Here is a 15951-nt window from a genome sequence, read left to right on the forward strand (position 1 = left end):
TGCACTGACAGCCCTACAATAAGATTGTCTTGTGACAGTTTTTTTCACATCCCCTCCAACAGCTGCTGAAACAGCTGGGAACAGAGAGCTCCAGCCTGTTCCTAGTCACTCACTCAAAGACCACCAACAAGCACTCAACAGAAAAGGGCTTGCCATCCGCTGCGCTAAATATCGTGCCATCTCCAGGGAGATGAACCGACTGAACCAAGTGGTTCCTCCACCATCCCTAACAGCTATGTTTCTCCATCCCCGCTCCGTCCATCCCTTTGGAGCTTCCGCTGCAGCTTCACTCAAGCACGGCTTCTTTGACTCTAACTCCTTAAAAATATTTCCGGTGAGGGCAGCGTGGTTTAGATTTTGGGGTTGGGGTTTTTTTGTTTATTGTTTCAGGATGGAGGTAAAGTCTAAAATAAAAAAATTAATAGAAGCTCCTAAAACACCTGGTCTCACCTGGAGTTTTGCAGACACAATGGTCTAATCCAGCCAGAAAACGGGGATGAGAATGAAACTTTTCTGTTCCCATTTAGCTGACTGGCAGACCAAAAAGAAGAGACGAGGCACTGAAGACTGAATTGGTGTTACATTAGCTTGCCAGTGCAGCATCCTCTACTACTTGCTATCGAGAAACAGTTTGCCAGCTGACCATCCTACGAAATTCTCCTCTCAGACCCTCCAGCTGAATCCACAGCCTGGTTAGCAGCCCATCCCACCACGGCTCAACTGGTGCAAGCCCCACACTAACTAACTCCCTGTGACTGAACTGCAGCCCATGAGCTTCCCCTCACCTCAGCAGCTGGGCTGCCACGTACCAGCCGAAGGAGCTGCAGAAACTGAATGTGACCCGTCATCTTTATTTGCATCTCTGAGGTCAGAAGTACTGCCAAATCTGTGGGATTATCCATGTTTCAGTTTGCAGAGAAGGAATAAGCAGAAGGAAACTAAAAGCCTTTTCTATTTCTTAACCAGCAGCAAGATGTTGTTCCTTTCCTCCTTTCACCTGTAGTAGCTGGTTTCTAATAAACGATTAGAAACAACAGAATTCCAAGACAACATATTTTTCAGGAAAAAATAAAGAATGCTTCATCTGCTTCGCCGGCTCTTGTTCCTTCAACTACAGGATTTCTGCATCCCCAGCTCACATTGTCTGTTTTCCATTTAGCTCCCACAACACTGTTAAATGCAGATTAACCTTCATAACTAATTTTTCCAGAATGACCTATGAATATTACCGTACAGAAACTATGGAAGGTTGTCTTGATTTCTATCCCCTATTGTCAATTCGCTGCTACAATTTCACGATGCTCAGTCAGTCAGCTATCTTAGGCTACAAGTAGCACCTTGTGGCGTTGAATTTATCCAACGCAACAAACCTGTCAGAAAAACGTCTAGTGTCTTCACGTTAATGCAGACAGTGAGACACATCACACACAGAAGCCACGAGTATGCGACATTCCCTTTTTGAAGTCTTCTGTCCTTCCCGCGTTCAGAGCGTCCTCTTGCTCTGTGCTATCGTTGGGGCGGGGGTGACATTGGGAACCATTCCCATGGCTCACGGAGAAGCTCTTAACCGCTTTCCTTCAGTGCTTGGAAATGACCGTATCTGTGCTGAAAGCTAATACAATCCACTTAACACCCTCGTGCGCTCACAGAAACAGCTCTGGTGGGGGAATCGTAAATACGTATACAAGTTATTACAAATTTGTCCTTTTAACACGGTTAGAAACGATCTTAAAGATCTGGGGCGTGGTTGGCTTAGGGCCAAAGTGCCACACGTTGCACAGGAAATGTAGAACTAGACTAAGGTAAGAGTTATCCCTCGAGAATTCCATCAGATTTTTACAACCCTTTAAACTTCTCTGAATCTTACCGCAAAAGCTCCTCCCTTCCTATCTCCCACTACTTCACACCAAATCATACCTGACAGCCCGAGTTCTTCCGTCAGTCACGCTCTTCTCACTCACATTCAGCTCAGACAATTAAGACCTCTCAGATCCCCATTTGTAACCATCTCACTCGACTAACCGAGACCTTCTCACCGGTTCTCTGGAAATTTTTTACTTGCCCATGGAGGCAGCCCCTTGCTCCCCACAGTTCAGAAGCCCAATACTCCTCTCTCACGGTATTTCTCCCACCCCCACATGGCAAAGCCCACCGTCCTCTCATCCAAGATTCCCACCATCAGGGACAACTTTTACCTTGGAGGACCCGACAAGGCAGCAGCAGCAGCGACAAATAAGAAGGCCAGCGATCGCTTAGACTATGTGAAGAAGAGAGCTCACCCTACCCGCCCGCCTCAGTCATTTACATAAAGATTTTAAATGAGTCTCAGCTTGCTTCCTCCTCTTACCAAACAAGTGATAAGGAGGCTTCAAGTAATATCTTGACTTCCCACTGTGCTTCCCTACGTACCTTCTCCCGTACAGAAATGCCTACAAGCGGTTTACTAATCCACTCCAGTTTGAAGCCATTATTTCCACCTCCAAGGTCAATGTCATCATTAATCATAGAGCTGAAGGTGCCACCGGGTGCCTAAGTAATGAAACGGCAGCATACCCTACCTTGGTCTGCCACAGCTTCGATATTCACTTTGAGCTCATTTGCCATGAAGCCAATAACCGAGAAGATGACAAAGCCTGCAAATATACTTGTGGCACTGTTGGTACACGTGACTATCAATGTGTCCCTGAAAAGAAAACACAAGAAGCCGCATCACCGTGTTGTAATACATGCAAGGGAGGATGGGTTTGTACACAATTAAGGAGTCTCCCTCATGAGCACACGCATCCTGTGGGAACGCTGAGGAAGGTGCACTTTTACACTTCTCAGGTACATTTGATGCTGGTCAGAGATGACAGAAGTCTTTGCAACACCACCAGGAACCAGCTGTGCAAGTTTCCATCCCCCACATGTTCTATAGAAAGCCACAGGCCAAGCAGGAGGGTGATCATTTCTGCTCTTGGTCTCTCTGAAGAAGGTAGCAATGACGACACAATTTGTAATGCAGTGTTCTACTCTTCGCCTGATGTCCCTATCTGTTCATTATATCACGTATGGACTAACCACCACTGTCTAAGGTAAGGTGATTTTTGTGCTGTATCTTTCTTGTATTTATGCACAAAATCTCAGGGTTAAGCTTTCCATACCTTGTAGCACTCACTTAAACGCCCGCCCATCTGTAGAGGATTCCCTCGTACAATTTTCCATTGTTGCTGTCAAGGGAATCTCAAGAAATCCATACCTGAATGCCATACTATAGGGGGTAAGTGTATGTGACTTGACAGGACACCAGCCCTCATGATCCCCACTCATAATTATTACATCCTTGATAGGATTTTTATTTTTTCTTCACAATATATGTGTCCAGAAGACTTCCCCTTAAACTGCTACAGCTCAGGAACAAACAAGTCACGCACTTTAAATGTTTTTGTTTGTTCGTTCGTTTAAGTTGGCTAAAATTGCTTATTCCTTCTGCTATTTGTTTGTCAGGAACAGAACAAAACACAACCGGAAAAGCTGTCAAGAACCTCACTGAGCTGGGAAGCTTCTGGAATCTCTAACAGAGCATCTCTTGACAGGAATGATTAGGTTAATTCTTCAGGTCTGCAGTAAAAAATGACAATGTTCTGTTTGGAATCACCACGTGTTAATCTTCTTCCAAAACCAGATAAGTTTTAAGTAAAATATTTTAGGTATGCATGATGAAGTTAATTTATGTAAATTTACTGCAATTATAGATTATTTAATGATGTTTAAAATGAATATGTAACTGAAAACTACAATTTTATCTGCAGTATTAGAACATAATGAATATAAAAATTGAAAGAGAAAATAGTCATGCTTCATTTCAGTATTCAAGACGTGTTGTAAAATTAAAAAGATTAGAAGTAACTAAGCTTTTCTAATTATTGCTGCTTCAGTCTCCCATATCCCTCCTAACATAGGTAGAGCATGCATTTAGTATTGGACCTGTAAGATTTTTATACTTCATTACCATGTATTTCATTTAAAATTTTCATGATCATTTTCCAACTCCACAAAACATTGCTAAATGAATGCAGAAAGATAACATGAGGTTTCTCCCATTTTTTGCCCTGATATTCTGAATGTATTCATTCATCAAGAGAAAAAAAAAAAAAAAAAAAAATCAAAGCCCAGGACAAGCATTTTCAAAATTAAGACCCAAAGGATTGCTGGGTGGGAGTTACTGAGTATGCAACGCTGTTGCTTATTTATCCATATTTTAGGATAATTATATTAAATTACTTTTGAACACCAGTAGGAAAAGTTTTTGAAATTCCTTTTTAAAATCCCAATCCACATTTCTTTTTAAAAGTAAGTCTTTTATATACGGTACTTAGAAGTTACAGGACATGGGATTTCAAATCCCAAGGAGTGTGTGCTTTAAAGTCTTGATTTGGGAAAGTTTTTAAGCATACCCCTGGGACAGCCCCTGTGCCTGCTGGTGGTTGTCCTGAATCAGCACGTCTGTCATGGCAGGAATCAGAAATGGTTTGCTTCAGCAGAAATAAGATTGGCTTTAGAGACCATAAAATAGCAGCGAAGCATTCCACTAATGCCACTTGCTTTTGTTTTTTCCATCTGCAGACATCTCTTTGGCACGCTCTTTGATGAAAAACTATACTGGGCCACCAGAACAATGACTTTTTTCCTTGTAAAAATAACTTTCAGTGACTTCAAATAAAAGTGATTTTAAATTTCACACCTCGAAAGAACTTTGTACATGTAAAATCACACTAAGAGTAATCGGAAAAAAGAATTACATGTAGGAGAGACAAGAATCACAGATATGGAAATTGCATGTTAAACTCATGCATGTCTCACAAGGGCAAACTTCAGCCCATTCTACACACGGGTCGTTCTTCAGCAGCGGCTGCCAACTGGCAGCGTTTCGTACCACTGCTCACAGCTCTTGACAGCTTCCCAGGTTGCCTTTCAGCCTAAAACTGCTGATTCTGAAAATGAAGAGCCGATAGAGACTATAATAAGCCTAAGGCTCATCTTGAGACTAGCAGATTAGGACCTGGGGAGAAGATACAATACACAAACCCCAAAAAAGATTGAAGAAACAAAACAAATAGAAAGAAAACCCAAACAAACAAGAAAAGCACGCCACACCCCCCAAAAAAAAGAAAAGAAAAATTTTAAAAAATAAAATACCCGGAATTTTTTAAAAGAAAATTTAAAAGAGAAAATAAAAAAGAAAATTTAAAAAGGATTTTTTTAAAAAAAGAAAATCTAAAAAAAATAAAAGAAAATTAAAAAAGAAGACAGTCTTTCAAACCAGATTTCTCCAAGTTGGCAGATGACTGGCTTGGGACAAGACCTATTTAATAAGACCAATGGATTTCACTCTCACATACCTGTAGCAATTATTATGGAATTTGTTGTAAGAAGAAAGAGTAATTAGACCTCCCCATGCTGCAGATAAGGAGAAGAAAATCTGAGTGGCAGCATCCTTCCAAACCTAAGACAGACAGGAGAGGAAATAGCATCAGCTTCAGAAAAGAGTATTAAAAAGATCAATAACACTATTAACGGTTTCTGTTAGGGGATTAACACGTAAGTAGTTTAAATGAACTTTAGAGCAATGGATGTCAATAAAACATTTAAAAGCAAAACCCTGCCCCAAAATACATAGTGCCCATTTGATGAGGAGTGCCGTTCTTGTTGAGCCCGTATAAAATGACAGTATCACCTTTGCTGTATATGGAAGGCACAAATATGTATCAAGACATATAGTTTGAATATCAGTTCAAATACATTCAGCAAAGAAAATACAAATCAAGAGGAAAAATCTTCATCGGGTGCTGACTGTTTATCCGTCAGTGGTTCCAAATAATACTTTATCTTTGTGATAAAATTAAAACCCTCAGTGTCGCTTGATGCGCTACTTATGAATGAGATTACATTAAAATTAGGGTAAATTTCTATCATTAGGTGTGCATCAAACAGCATAGTGTTAAGTTAGGGCTATTTAGGCACCAGGACCCAGTTTCCTCCCAGCAGAAGAAAAGATATGTTCAACCAAGTCTTTGTTAAAAAAAAAAAAAACAAATAAAACAACCAAACGGCATTGTTTGTTCTGTAACAAAGTTCTTTGAAGCCTTAAACACATTTGGATAAAACATTTCTAAATTGCCTGGAATTTCAAAGGAGTTGGTCTTACTTATCACTTGCAAAATGTTTGAAGCGTTGGTATTTCTATTTACAAGCTCTCCTACAAAGTCTAATTTTCCACCCAAGTCTGCAGTGCAGAAACGGAGACAGAGGTACGTGCACAGATAGGTGTCCCTATACACACACTATCCAGTTTTGAAGTTATTGCTTAAACGCTGCTTTAAAAGTTACCAGCCAGCAAGCAGTCAATCCTTCATCTAATTGAGGGCGATGTACAGCTGTTAATTCATGTTATACTGCAAAGAAAATTGAAAACAGAAGCTCGCCTGAATATTATCAAACATTTACCCAGGGTTATACAGATACTTGGAGTATTCAGAGCGCCCCGTTTTGCAAAAGGCAACAGTTCTCTGCTCCTTTATTGGACAATGTGGGATGCAAAACTGCTCATATTTAATGCAAAATTAATTTCTGTATTGTTTGCAGAAGATTTAATACTCCCACGACCAAAGGGTCAAAATACCCATAATTGCAGAGATTTTAAGGAAATTAAGATCTGCACAATTCATCCAGGAAATTGCTTTCAGCTTTAATTATTGATCTGTCAGTGTGATATCACACCACTATTGATAGAGGAAAAAAAAATTCTTAGCAGGGAAAAAGAAAAAAACAAACAGGAAATTTCCTGAGGTGTTGCTAGAAATCCCTCTTAAATTTCTAGAGAAAAGAGTCTGAATTGTAACTCTCAGCTCAGGCTTCAGTTCAGTCTCCAGACTCCTGCCTCAAGACACTTCAGACCAACACACAGGCGCTCATGTGCCGTATCAGACAAATACATAAGCCATGGGTTGATTCAAGTCTACAGAGACACAAATCCACGTGCGTTTTTGGAACATGTTTGACTGGCTTCATTGGCAACAAATGGCTTTTTAGAAATCAGTTGAAACCCTGAGTGAGGCAGTCAGTGCTTCAAGAGCAAAGCCAGGTACAGAGTCGTCAACTTCTGTCCCCTCCTATCCAGCAAGAAGCCTTGTTTCTTAAAATGCAGGTAGGATAATGATCACGGCTGTTCCGTGTCAGTTTATATGCTCCTGGGGAGTTAGATTAGGATGTATAACTTGATTTGGTTTCATCTAATGTCTCATATGCATTATTCAGAACGATCTTTGCTCAAGGAGTAAAATACACCTATTCAGAGCGTTTCTCAAGAAATGCAGGTAAGTTCATTATGTTACCTATTAGAAGCTTCACGTGCTTGTTCAAGTCAAGGCAGCACCCAACAGACACCAGCGTATGAAAAATCTATGCTTGCTTTTTAATCCCCTATTTTCCAAATGCACCTACTCAGAGATTCAGCTGAAGTATGAAAAGCGAAGTAAACAACTTATCTATAATAACATATGTAAAAAATGTTACATGCACACAAATAACAAACATCCATTGCAACAACACTCCGTGTAAGATGAAGAACAAGTTTCCACAGATGACAGTACTGCCTCTGCACGTCAAAACCCCTTGCAACAGACACTAGGAAATCTGTATGACTTATTCACCCTAGCGGAGTTATAAGTGCAATAATAAGCCCACCATAGCGTCAATTAACTTCTCCCACTTTGGCGTGATGAAGTACCAGATTCCAGCCCCAGCTCCAGGCAGAGTTACTCCTCTTATAAGAAGGATGATGAGAACTACGTAGGGGAACGTAGCTGTAAAATACACCACCTGGACAGACAAAAAAAAAAAAAAAAAAAGATTATTGAAAGGGCTTATTTGGATCCATAAGAAGGGGGGAGGGGGGAATACAAGGGCTATATTATTGCCTGGAGAAAGCAATTACTCAGGCTCAGAGACAATAACCAGGGGATAAACTAGGAAGACAACAGGGTTATTTCCCAGGAAATCTGAAATTTTGCAGCTCTTCTCACTGCTGGAAACAGGAATAATATCCATAGCAACAGAGGTAAGAGTTGGGATTCTAGACAGAGAGGGGAAGAAAAAGCAGAAAAGAAAGTCTGGAGAGGAACAATAGGAATTTAGATCTAAACGACAATATCACTTTTGATCCTTGCCCAGAGTAAACTAACACAGTTCAGTGGAAATGAAATGAGCAATGCCATTCAGTAGCACTTAAATTTCTGATTTTTTCTACATATTTCTCTGTATTTAACTAAGCCTAAAGAATGTTTATGACTGTTTGTACCTCTTAATAATTACATATCACCATGAAAGTATTTATGGTCCCAATGCAAAAAAAAAAAAAAAAAAAAAAAAAAAAAAACACAGCGGAACAATCCAGATAGACCTGATCATCATGATGTCTAAATACACAACAGAGGTTGTGTGTTTAATGTCTTAAAAATTATCTAATACAGACCAGAGCACTCTCTGTGGTCAGATGAAATGGCTAGATTGTGGCCAGTTAAGCTGAACACTCTACCCAAAAGCACTTCAAATCCTGTTCGCATTAACCTCTGAATATTACAGGGACCAGAATCCTCTGAGCTGAAGTGACTTTTGAAACTGCTTTCTCAGTTTTCTCTTTGCTGTTTCAAGAGGTGTTTCAAGAAGTTGCCCTGATGAATTTTTGTGCAGTGAATATGCTGAACTCATCTATGCAGGTTTTCAATCCCCAACACCAAAGAGTCAGTATTTTCCTGGGCCACTAAGACTCACTTAAAGAAATACCTATTGCCACATCCAAACCCAAGTTATTCTCCCGTACACCATCTGTTTCTTGGCTCTGGCCTTGCATGAAACAGTTTTTCCTATCACACTGGGGGGGGGGGGGGGATCGACTTTCCCCTGGCACTCTGAGTCTCTGGGTTTTCTGATAATTCCCAAGCTACCTCCCAACAGGGGTTGTCAGCTTCTAGGTACAACGGGGTAGCTTGGAATCAGAAACTCTATGCCCATGTCTAGAATATTCATAGCTATCTCTGCATATCCACTAGCTTTATCCCAGGAAATATCTAGTTGTTTCGCTCCAGCTTTTTTATCTTTTCAGCCTACTCTTTGTAAATAAGCTAGATTTATGCTAGGTCATCATCCAACATTTTAACCTGCGTGGTAATTGCAATGGCATTAACGGAGAAGTTTCAGATATTGCATTCCTTCAGGTTTCACAGAAAACCCACCCAAACCAGTGCTGCTACTGAAGAAAAAGCTGCATTTCTCTGCTCAGACAGCTGCCTGGCCAAGTCGTATGCCTCTACTGCCATGCCAACAAAAGGACATGCTCCCTCTTGACACGGTTGCTAGTTAGGAGGCCTGGCACAAAGCCGCAGATTTGAGGGGCGAGGGAGAGAACGACGTGTGAGATGTCAGAGAGACACAGCAAGGAGCTGGGTTACCGCAAGGAGGAGTTTTAGAAAGATGGCAGACAAATATTTGAGAAAAGAGGATACACACACTGCCGCTGCTCCCAGTCACCATAGACCAATGTGAGTTCAGTTCTTATTTTCAAACGTGTTACTTAACATCCTAACTTATATCATAATTCCCCTGATTACAGCGACACGTAAGGTGACTGCAGAATTTTAATGAACACCCCACAGAAGAGGGGAGGCTACTGAAGGCACCTTTTTGCCATCCAACTGCTGAGTGCAGCTCAAAGGCTCATTTTAAACTTACTGAAGATTAGGGAACAAATGTTCAACGAAAATTATCTTTTCTTATGTTTTGGCTAAACAGGAAAACACAGACCAGAAAAAGGCATTTCGTTAATACTTAGCCATTTGCTGAAAATAATTTTCAATAACTCACTGCCTTAAACAAGAGTGTGATTCCTTTAAAGCAACACGCTGCTTTCTCACAGTGTACAATCACAAATATTTTTCTTACTTTTCCGGATGACTTGATTCCTTTAGCAAGGGAGGCATAAACAATCACCCAAGCTAGGAAAAGAGATAGTGCCAAGGGCCATCTAATCTCACCAGGATACTCAATCCCTGCCGAAATCTTCAATACAAAGTACCTAAGAATAAAAAAGAAATAATAATAAAAAAAAATTTTAAAGGAGAAAAATTAATGACAGCAACCGCAGGCAGTAATTCAGTGCAAATTCCTACAGAATTTTGTTTTGCTTCAGTATTCTCAGCAGTCTCTCTAGAAGGTTCCAGGGATTCTCACCATGTATTATTTTATTTATCTGCATTGCAGTAGTAGATAAAAATGCCATGCATGGGCCAACACCCCAGCTGTGCTAAGCACCATAGGAACAGAACACAAATAATCCAGCATTTGAAATTCAGCTTTCATCACTCCTGTGCATAAAAAAGGGGTATCTTTTGCTGTCCTTAACTATTGTATTTCTAGTCTTCCAAAGAGGTATTTTGTGTGCGTTACAGTGGGTTTTAGAGAAAGATTAACAAAATGTCTCTAAACAAAAAAAGATCTTACTTGAAGTATTCTTCGCTTCCACTGACAAATGTTTTGTTTCCCTCACTGGTGAAGTTAACCATAGTCAAATTTGGATAGGCACTCATACAGAAAGTAGAGTTCTTGATTTGTATTTTTGGGTGGTCACCAATAATGCAAGAATCTAGGAAAACAGAAAAGAAAAATAACTTGTCTAGATTTTTTTTTTTTTCCCCCAGGTTGGGTGTAAAACGACAACAAAAAGCATTAGACCGCACACGACTTGAACTTTCGTTCTATGATAGATTTCTGGAACACCTTGCTTACAGAAGCTATAAAGATCTGAGAGAACTAGGGCTTAAAAATCTCTCCTGATTTTCCCCCTTTAGCCCAAATGTCTAAGGCGTCAAAAGAGCCTGAGGAAGTGAAAGAAATTCTGCTCACTCCCCCTTTGGGGGGGGTCACCCCACCCGGGGCCAGGGGCCGGCATTAGGGAGTCCCGGCCGGCCCCCAGCCCCCGGGCCAAGGCAGGGGAGGGCAACCGGCCCCCGCCGCCGGTGCTGCCAGCTCGTCCAGAAGGTTGTTTGCTCGGTTTTCAGGGGTTTTTTTCATTAAGTTGTCTTTAACAGAAAGCAGAGGCTGCCAGCAATTGCGTTTTGTTTTGTGGTTTTCTTCCCCTACGCAGAGTTTTTACCCCCCCCAAAAAAAAAAGTTGGGTGTTTTTTAGCATTATAGTTGAAAAATCCCGTTTATCCTTGATGAAGAAAAACGTAAAGGAGGGGAGAAGAGCCCATATGGTGCAGATCACTTCGAAATGACCTCGGAAGCGACGGTTCCTCCGTGCTGGGAACCTCGCCCGGCCACAGTCATCCTCAGTCTCCCAGGGGCGCAGCTAAGCCAGAGAAAACTCTGGAACCCTACCGTGACCGCAAAGAAAAAGAAGAAAAAACCGAAAAAACAAGCCTGTCGCAACTTACCTAACAAAAGTTTGTTTTTATCTTTACAGTCTGGCGTGTTCCACGGGTTGTTACAGGAAGCCCAAGGTAGCACAGGTACAAAGGACGCAAAAAGGTAGAAAAGTGTGTAGCACAGAATAATATTGTAATATATGGCTATTAGAACCGAGATGATCAGCATTGCAATGCCACAGCCTGAGAAAAAAGAGAGGGAGAGAGGAAAATAAGGCGATTAACCCCAGGCGGAGGCAGGGACCTGCCGCACGTCCCGGCGGCTGCAAAGCGACGGTTTTATCCGGCGCAGGTACGGAGCAGCATCCCCCCCCCCCCAAAAGGGCTCACACCCTCAAGGACCGCGCAAATTACGCGCTAACGCTGCCGAGCCACCAGCGGGAAAGCCCCGTAACATGCGGCTGCGCGCCTGCGGACGCGCTGCGGAGCGGGGTGGAGGGGCGGGGGGGGGGGCGCAGGTGCTTAAGCCATGCGAGAGAGTTTGGGTCATGCTCCCCAAAAACCGGGCCGGCTCCTGCTCCGCTCACCTTGCAAGGCGGGGATGGCTTTCCAGACCGACACGGGTCCCTGACTAGCAAACTGCCCCAGGGAGACTTCCAGGAAGAAAATTGGGATCCCAGCTAGAGCCAACATCATCAAATAAGGGATGAGAAAAGCACCTTGGGGGGGGGGGGGGGGGAGAAAAAAAGAGAACAACCTGAATCATCGCGCTTGGGGGGGGGGGGGGGCGTCTCCTCCTTTATCACATTGGGGGAACTCGCCTTCCTCCGCGGCCCGGTGCGGAGAGCCCCGCGCAACCTCCGCGGGGCAGCACCGCCACCCAGCCCCCCGGGTACGGGCTTTCCTCCGGGCGGAACGGGTCCAGTTCTGCCCGTGATACTGGGCACAACTTAGTCAAGACCTGCAGCTGTTAACAATTTTCTATTTGTTATCGGTTCTCGGTGTCCCCAGTCCGGGGGGGGGGGGGGGGGCAGCTTTCTGCGTTTCCAGCAGTTGCTCGAGAAAATATTATTGTTAAATGAGTATTTTCACACCTCCCGCTTAAAAGTCCTTGCGCGTAAAAAGAAAAAAACTCGCCGGTTTTTTTTGGTAAAGATTGATTTTGGTTTAAAATCGCTAGTTCTCTCGCATAAAATAGCTCTTACAGCCTTTACACAACTGTTTTCAAAGATCACAGCACCAACACGCCCTGCTGATAGTCCTGCGCAGAGGGAAGGGGCTTACAGCTGCAGCAGGTTAAATACAGTTACACCCACCGACGCTCAGTATAAAGAAGAGCCTCTGTTCGGAAAACCTCCGCAAATAAACTTTTTTCTTCCCCTTGTAAACTATTAAGGGCACAAGCCCTCTTCCAGCTTTTCTACTCCTCTGTTCTGCTGAGCGGCATTGGTTCTATTTCAAACGCTTAGTTTTCAATCGGCTCACTGAGAGATTTAAAAGAAATGCCCCAAACTTCACGAAATAAGAGAACGTCTCGCCTCGGGTTCAAACGTCCTGGTGTGCCTTTCCCGACTCGAAACTCCTTCCTATCGCCCTCTCCTCCCATCGCTTCCCCCGTCTCACCGTTTGTGGGTTTAGACCCGACTGTGTTTAAATTAGGCAAAGGGGGGGGCTGGGGGGGGTCCGGAACCCTCCCTCTCCGCCCAGGCGTGCTCAACCCGGCTCTTCATTTCCCTCCTTCTCCGAGCAGCACCAATTAATTAAGGGTGGTTTTAAAGAAAGCGCTACCTTTTAACGAAATCTCCTCGCAGCTTTCCTACTTTCCGAGCTGATCGACAGCAAAAAAAACCCAGCGAGGGTTTTCACTAAAATCGCTGATGGTCTGGAGCTGCCCCCCCCGAGCTCGGCTCAGCCCGGGCTTTGCTGCCCGGCTTTACCAGGCGTGCGGGTACCCCCGGCCCCCGCTTCCCTCGTGTTTTTCCCCACCAAAAAGGCAGGGACCGGCTCAGCCCCGTACGGTACTGCAGGTAGAGAGATAGGAAAAAGCCATCCTACCTCCCCCATTCTTAAAGGCCAGGTACGGGAACCTCCAGACATTGCCCAGCCCCACTGCATAACCCACCATGGAGAGGATGAAATCCAGCTTGCTAGACCAGTTCCCTCGGGCTTTATTTTCATCCCCTACATCGTCTTCCTAAAGGGGAGAAAAGGGGAAAGAGGGGGGGGAAAAAAAAAAAAAAAAAAAACAACCGGAGACATCGGAAAACAGCCACTTTTGCAAACAAGCATCGCGGTGCCGCGGCTGCCGGGTTCACCCGAGGGAGTCCCAGACAGCGGGGGCGGGCGGGGGGGGCACCTGGGGGGTGACCCGTCGCTGCCCGGGCTCTCTTCTGCTAGAGAAAACAGAAGAGGAGATTTTAAACACTGGCCCTCTCTCAGGCTGATCCCGAGGGAGAGGAGGCGGCGACCGCAGCCCGGGGGGGGCTGAAGGGGGGGGGGGCGCTCAGTCCCCGCTGCCCGGGCACCCTCGCCCTGCTTGCTCCCCCCGGGGGTGAAATGCGCAGGGCTTGGCTCGACGGCTCCCTTCCCGGAGACTCCGGCCACTGCAATGCGCATCTCCCGGCCATGCTAGCATCTACACAGGGCCTCGGGGGGCGGCGGGGGGGGGGGGGGGTCGCCTGGCTCCTAATTCCCCGGTGCACGGAAGGCCCCATCGCCCTCTTTCTTTGGGGAGCGGAGCCCTCGGTACCCTTGGATGGGTAAGGACTGACCACCGGTCCCCCGCAAAGCCCACAGGGGCCCAGGCCCTTTCCCCGGCACATGCAAACGATGTAAAAAAACACTTTTATGGAATGAACTTGCCCCCCTCCCCTCTTTTCAGGCTAAACCAGGTACGTGGGAGGGCAGGGAGAGTGCCGGGGTGGGGGGCAACACCTTCCCGGCCTCGCACTCCACTAACAGCAAACCCCTCCTGGGGCGCAGGGCCAGGGTTTGGGAGGATTTGATGTCTTGTGGGGTTGGGTTGATTGATTTCACCTTATTTTTGGTTACAGGCTCGAAAGCATTCAGCTGCCAGGGGCTTGAGCAGCTGGCCAAGCCTGAGGAGGGGAAGAGCAAGGCATCCTTTCACATCTGGTGCTGGGGACAGGAGTTGGCCTCATGCAGGCAGGCATAACCGGTGTACGCACACGCGTACCACAGGCCAGAGCCGGGTTATACTGACAGGCACGGCTCAGTGAACACATTGGAATTAGCCAGGAACTATTGATTGTCATTTATACCAATATTACGTTATTAGGACTTGCCAGCAGTACAGCACGTTATCTAAGACCCTGCCTCCCTTTCCTCCTTCCCCCCTCCCTGCGGTACAGCCCCATCCCCGACTGATTTGGACCTGATTTTAGAGCTTCGGCCCCAAATCGGCAATGAGTGGCAAAGACCTCTCACTCCCACAAGTTGAAGGCAGGGGAAAGAAACCCTACAAGGAGCCAACTTACCCCCTCCACTCTGCCAGGAAGAACAGAAGTGTTCCCATCTGTGCCCAGTACCACGGTACTCTGGCTCAAGGTCACCCAGGCGCCTTTGGCGTTGTTTCGCTCCAGTGTGCTCTTACCAAGGTTTAGATTAGCATCTCCGTCTGTGCTTTGCAAAGCGGGAATCTTGCAGTGAGGGATAGGAGCTTGCCCGGCGGCCCCTGCCCCAGGGGTATGCTTGCACGGAAAGGTTTCCACAGATTCCCTCCGGAGGGTGGAGTTGGCTTGCACCAGGGTGCTGCTGAGCTTGCAGATCCCGACTTTGGTCCTCTCAAAATCATTTGGTTTAGCTTCTTCGGAGGGAAGTGTTTTGTTGTCGTTAGAAAGTGATCGGGGAAGGCTGGCCATCATGGCAGGGGCTTGCGATGGGGCATTCTGCGGCTCATTTTCGGGGCTGATTCCTACAACTCCCGTACCTTCATTGGGTCCAGGAGTAACGGTTTCAGAACTGTTCACAACCTGTTTGCTCATATCCCTTTGACTGGCGTAATCCTAAAATGAGAACGTCACATATTTTACCAAAACAAACAAACAAAAATGCTGAGACTGCAGAGGTTCTACAGATTTCTTTCCTCGTGCACAAAACGCATGTGCTAGAAAATCTGGATACGAAAGTGTTGCAGAATTTCAAGGTGCCCCAGCTCGCCTGCTTGCTCTCTCATTCAACATTAATATTCTGGGGGAGAAAACAGTAAGGTACACAAAAAACTCAAAACAAACAAATAAAAAACCACACCAGCATCTGCAAACCCGTAATTCGAGTTTAAATAAGTGCTTCTACAGCACTGCGCCGCCAGACCTTGTTAGATTTCACATCACGACTGTAGGATGCTCCCTTCCCTATCACCAGTGTAGAAAGATTCTTTAATTTTACGCCCCATTTCCTTTCTGTCATTCAACAATGCACATGGGCTTTTTTTTTTTTATATATAGAGGCAATAGACAAGCTGCCCTGTAGGCAGCCAGAGATGTTAAAAAACAAGCAAAATAGTGCTGGTGAGCTGGCTGCCACCCTT

The 15951-nt window shown here is 44.8% G+C and overlaps 1 protein-coding gene across 1 annotated transcript in view; it reads right to left on the reverse strand.

The window, feature by feature from the left end:
• SLC6A5 (solute carrier family 6 member 5) overlaps positions 1-15522 on the reverse strand; it is a 32145-nt gene extending 16623 nt beyond the window's left edge. Inside the window, exons 1-9 of the mRNA XM_052811045.1 lie at positions 14900-15522; positions 13458-13596; positions 11990-12121; positions 11472-11645; positions 10537-10678; positions 9979-10111; positions 7726-7860; positions 5382-5485; positions 2559-2683 (exon numbers count right to left, since the gene is read on the reverse strand). Coding sequence (XP_052667005.1) covers positions 2559-2683; positions 5382-5485; positions 7726-7860; positions 9979-10111; positions 10537-10678; positions 11472-11645; positions 11990-12121; positions 13458-13596; positions 14900-15406 — 1591 coding nt within the window. The 5' untranslated portion in view covers positions 15407-15522. The remainder of the gene's footprint in view (positions 1-2558; positions 2684-5381; positions 5486-7725; positions 7861-9978; positions 10112-10536; positions 10679-11471; positions 11646-11989; positions 12122-13457; positions 13597-14899) is intronic.
• Positions 15523-15951: the final 429 nt, after the last annotated feature.

This window comes from Harpia harpyja, chromosome 16 (assembly GCF_026419915.1).
Source record: "Harpia harpyja isolate bHarHar1 chromosome 16, bHarHar1 primary haplotype, whole genome shotgun sequence".
Lineage (NCBI taxonomy): Eukaryota > Metazoa > Chordata > Aves > Accipitriformes > Accipitridae > Harpia > Harpia harpyja.